The following is a 5,186-nucleotide window of genomic DNA, read 5'->3' as shown; positions in this document are numbered from 1 at the left end:
ATGTTGTCTGTGGACCTTAGTAGTCCTTTCTAGAATAAATAAACTTGTATTAACATGTAACGTGTTTGCTATTTCTAGAGTTGTACCCACATTGACCTTCACTTAAATGTAAATTTCACTTAACAGTTGGACAATTATTTTACTAAATTTGTTTGCTGTATCTGTTCAACTCTTCTTTATCAAATGTATATACTTCAGATTTCAGTCACAGGTTATGAAAGAGAGTGAGAGACAATAAGACATGGTCAAAACCTATCTTTTGTAATTTATAATTCAACCTCAAGGAGACAATACAAAACTATAATATCAATTTAATAAATCGGGCTTCCTATGAGATGGCTATTAGTGTGTTGAATTCACATTACCATCTCTTCTAAGCCATATTCTTCTCTATGTGAAAAAGAACAATGTAACAGAGCAAAAGAGGAAAACCCCCCAATGCAGGGAAACAACATTAATGAACTTCCAAACTATAAGAAAAATGAAGACCCTGATAATTAGGGTGACAAATTTGATATATAATTTTGACTATCCTAACATAGAGGCAGGTCCTCTGGAGGGGATTCTATGGATTCCAATAGGCCTACTCCATTATCCACCAAGAGGATAGTTGCCAAACCCCATCCGATGTGAACATCCAAGTGACAATGCATAATCCAAGCACCTACAACACATCACATCATCCAATTATACACAAAGATCAAAACATTGAATAATTGAACTAATAGTTAAAGTTTCTTTTCTCTCCCTATAAAATTGAGTAATTGAGACATTTGTTTTTTACTCCTATTAAAATTCTATTCGGTTTTAGTCGTTAGATTATACAAAAGTCATGTGATTTTAAAAAGATAAAAACCACATGAGTTTCGTAGTATAAGGACTATAACCGAATAAAACATTAACATTTCGTAGTATTAGATTTTGCTAAGACAGAAAACATATATAATTTAATATATAATTTAACGAATTGAAGCGACAATGACCCGATTTATGTTGATTCAACTAAATTTACCTGGGTTATCAGCAACAAATCTTATTACAGCCCATCCATTTGCAGGTACTGCCACAGTGTTCCTCATAGGTGGATCAACAAGGTTGAATTTTGAAGTGTGTTTCTTGGGGTTGAAGTTTCCAAACCCCTCAGCCACTACATAGAAATCATACCCATGAAGGTGAATTGGGTGGTTCTCAGGTGTGACAATGCTAGTGTCCTGCAACACAATCTGCACTCTTGATCCATACTTCAACCTGGTGACTCTAGTCCCCGGAATAGGTTGCCACAAAGAACGACTCACATTACCAGTGTAATCAAATTCCACAGGAGGCTTAGTTGGAAAATCAGTGGTGAAGACACCTTGAACTCCAAGATGGTGAGCCTGCAAGATTGAGATTTTGTTTGGCAGAACAAATGACACATTGTTCATGCTGGAAGTGAACCTTGTCCCATTAGGACCCTGGCACTGGCTAGGACTAAAATTTGGTGGACAATTGTTGAGTCCTAAGCCAATAGTGAAGAACAAGCTCTCATCAATTTCACTGGGGACTTCAACTTTTCTGGGGCTTCTGAGGCTTTTACTGAAGGCAGTGACAGTGTTGGTGTCATTGTAAGCAGGGAGAAAAGGCATGAGTGGTTTTATAGCTGTTACCCCTTTAGCAGGGCATGGGGCTGATTTGTATTCAAGGATTGCAGTGGTGGTGGTGTTGTCAAAGGGGGCATTTTGGGCTGATTGGTAGGCACGCGCCGCCATGTAGTAGCGGGATGGTGGCTGGTCACCGGCAATAAGGACATCGGTGGTTTGGCCGGGTCCTAGCATGATAACATTGGTGGTGAATGGCTTGAGGTAGGAGGCATCGGCGCCAACCACTATTAGCTTGTGGTTGGCAACAGAGAAGAAGAGGGGTTGGTTTAGTCCAGCATTGATAACCCTGAGGAGGTTGGTCTCTCCTGAATCTATAGGGACAATGGTGGTGCCTGCAATGCCAATCATGTCAAACAATACAAAATTAATTAATTAACCAGTTCATGTGACATGATGATGATAATTAGTTCACTCAAAATTGACTATAAGAAATAAACCTTGGCTGGAGCACTTGTATAAATCTCCAGGTTGACCATTGATAGTGTAAGCATCAGAAATATTTGGTGCTGCTCCTGTTTGTGTGGCCTGCCTCTCAACATCAATAGGATTTGCGTCCCACCATTCCCCTAATAATCATCATTAATTATTTCCACTGTTAAATAATCTTCAATATATCATAATGTCACATCATTAACTACAGCTTATTATATTTATTTTTACATGTGAAATACAATCATTAATAATTAATTAATTACCTAAAAGAATGGGTGTCTCGCGCTTTGGCTTAGGGAAAGGGTAGGTCTCTCCTCCCCTTGGATGAATGATTAAAGCTCCATAAACGGTGGCTCTTAGCCATGAGCTATGAGCATGCCACCAAAGTGTCCCTTCTTGTCCTTGAATGGTGAACTTGTAGGTGTAACTTTCTCCAGGACGAATGGGACATTGGGTCACAAATTCTGGTCCATCAGCCCAACCTGTTCTGATTTGTCTTATCCCATGCCTAAGCAAAAAATAAAAAACATATTATAAATAGCATATACTAAATATTACTAGTACTATAAATATGGTTTACAGGTAAACTAGCTAGGTTTTAACATTGTCCACAGTTTTGATATTATGAGCGAAAAGAAACATGTGATCACTTATGCTAGCTTGATATTTTACCAGTGAATGGTGACATTGTAACGAGCTTTGTTAATGACTTTAACGATCAAAGTGTCTCCATTGTTAACTTCCAATGTCGGGCCTGGAAACTGTCCATTCACTGTGATGGTGCTGTGAGTGTTGCACAGCCTCTTCACTGGAGTTGCTTGAACCTGTCTCCACACAAATGGCAACTTATTATCATACTAAGGGAAAAGAAACAGAGCAATAATTAAACAAAAAAAGAAAAACAGATTGCTTCATAATAACGATTGATCACTTTCATACATTCACTTTTGTGACAGTTTTTTACGTCCACAAAATTTTATAACGATTAAAAAACCGTCATAAAAGTGAATAGTGAATGTATAAGTATGATCGATATTATTATGCAGTCTATAATAAATGAGAAAACGTACAACAAACTCATGCTCTTGAATTTTGGCATTTGCCAAAGACAATGCTGAAGCTAAGAGAACAAAAATAGCTAAGAACATCAGGGAGTATGAAACGGTCTTGGGAGCTTCCATGTTATCTTTAAGTGTGTGTAGCAACAAGCACCTCTTTGTGTTGGTTAAGGTTGCAAATTGCAATGGAAGGTAAGAATATGAGAAGGTGGTTTTATAGGGGAGATTAGAAGAGAGTGCTAGTTGTTCAGGTTGGCAGATTAGGTTTATGAAGGCTAAGTAGTCAGGTACCTCAAGAAACTTGGCTCAACCTTATAAAAGTTGTTGCACCCACTAGTTAATTACCTTCACCAATGCTTGCTTCACAAGTCTTCATTGGTTGAATTTTCTCAAAGCATAATTATGTTGAGACTTTTGTTCAATAAGACAGCTTTGGATTTACTTTTTCTCATTTTAATAGGCTTTAACGCGGCGCTATCTCATCATTTTGTTCATCTAAGTATGACCATGTTTCATAGGCAGACTAATACTTTGTTTAATTGTATAAAGCACAAGGTTTTATCTTTGCTAGTGGTTTTATTTAACACTTTCCTTTTTAAATCCTTAATAAAACTTGTACTCGTTTGAATTGACCTTTTATCTTTGCTTTGTTGTCAATTAATTACCATATATATGGTCTTAAACGGTTTACCTGCATAAAAATTCACAACTAACCTTGGCGCCGTCAAACTAATGCACTTTTCTTTTGTTCTTGTGATTCTTGTATTTCGGGGTTGAGCATAATTTAATTACTACTAGAAGTTAAAGAAGTTTTGAAAGTAAAAATGATTAAGAATGCAAACAATTTTGCGTTACTATTCCACTTTGACTTTATATTTTTTAGCCTTGTTTCGGTAGTTGGAGAAATGAAGTGCTCTGAATTAAAATACTTGTATTAATTGTTTGGTTAGAAATAATCCACGTTAAAAACAAGCATGTGTTGGGCCGCAAGAGGATAAACCAGGGGATCATCACATTGGGCTTACATGAGCACACCAAAGTGGTTTGGACACCACATCTTTCACCCAAAACCTTAAGGCAATGGGTGTATGGGTCCTCTCACTTATAAAGTGCTCATCTCTCCTCTAGCCATCCAATGTGGGACTTCTTTACTCACACTTGACATCCCAACAATCTCCCCCTCAAGTGTGAGTCCATCTCAAGCGCAAACCTCCAATTACTTGCACCGCCGTTGGATCTCCATCAACGGGACACGCCGCCTAACCACCATTGCTAGGAAGACTTTCGACACAAGGAGCCGTCACCATGATCGCCTAACCATCGGCTCTGATACCACTGTTGGGCCGCAAGAGGATAAACCAGGGAATCATCACATTGGGCTTACATGAGCACACCAAAGTGGTTTGGACACCACATCTTTCACCCAAAACCTTAAGGCAATGGGTGTATGGGTCCTCTCACTTATAAAGTGCTCATCTCTCCTCTAGCCATCCAATGTGGGACTTCTTTACTAACACTTGACATCCCAACAGCATGTTCTATGAAAACACAATGCCTATTTAAAATCAAACAGCCTGCTTTATCACTTAAATTCTGGATTTCATGTCAGACTATTTTTCTTTTCTTAATCATTCTTGTTAATTAGGTGAAAATTGAAGTCATTTGATTGGTTCCAACAAGAATTTAGTTAGAGATACTCATGAAAAATGCAGCTTTAGAGTATAGAATTAGTTGGCCTATCTTCCAACATTTCAAACATGGATAATGAACAACGAATTATAACACAAAATCTGTCAGACTCTAAGATACGTACTTGGATGTAAAACCAATATCATCACTTCAACGTACACTAGAGGGATATGGCGCCACATGTTAAACTAAGATGTCACCACTAACGGTTTCCTAGTGATGTTTTTGTTTGATTCGCCCATATTTAGCTGTTTTTAGAATGAGAACCCAATATTCAATTATTCAATCAAACTTATTTAGCTAAAAAGTTTTTTCTTTCACATAACTCTCATGATATCTATTAATATGTGATTTAGGCCAACGATTA

At 37.6% G+C, this 5,186-nt stretch overlaps 1 protein-coding gene across 1 annotated transcript; it reads right to left on the bottom strand.

Moving 5' to 3' along the window:
- Positions 1–242: 242 nt before the first annotated feature.
- LOC130733549 (laccase-12-like) lies at positions 243–3,444 on the bottom strand. Its single transcript, XM_057585772.1, has 6 exons — positions 3,143–3,444; positions 2,745–2,896; positions 2,336–2,580; positions 2,078–2,206; positions 1,013–1,972; positions 243–664 (listed from the first exon to the last, which is right to left on the bottom strand). The coding sequence occupies exons 1-6, from the start codon at positions 3,251–3,253 to the stop codon at positions 534–536; spliced, it is 1,728 nt and encodes a 575-aa protein (XP_057441755.1). The 5' UTR covers positions 3,254–3,444; the 3' UTR covers positions 243–533.
- Positions 3,445–5,186: the final 1,742 nt, after the last annotated feature.

The sequence above is a fragment of the Lotus japonicus genome, chromosome 1, assembly GCF_012489685.1.
Source record: "Lotus japonicus ecotype B-129 chromosome 1, LjGifu_v1.2".
Lineage (NCBI taxonomy): Eukaryota > Viridiplantae > Streptophyta > Magnoliopsida > Fabales > Fabaceae > Lotus > Lotus japonicus.
The sequence above is the reverse complement of the archived record's forward strand: the minus strand, read 5'-3'. Positions and strand labels throughout refer to the sequence as shown.

Bases quoted from the DNA above. Each gene is read 5' to 3' on its own strand.
- LOC130733549 (XM_057585772.1), bottom strand. From the start codon at position 3,253: ATGGAAGCTCCCAAGACCGTTTCATACTCCCTGATGTTCTTAGCTATT. The intron at 2,897-3,142 runs GTACGTTTTCTC...GTGTGGAGACAG, and splicing joins TTCAAGAGCATGAGTTTGTT to GTTCAAGCAACTCCAGTGAA. The intron at 1,973-2,077 runs GTTTATTTCTTA...TTGGCATTGCAG, and splicing joins ATACAAGTGCTCCAGCCAAG to GCACCACCATTGTCCCTATA.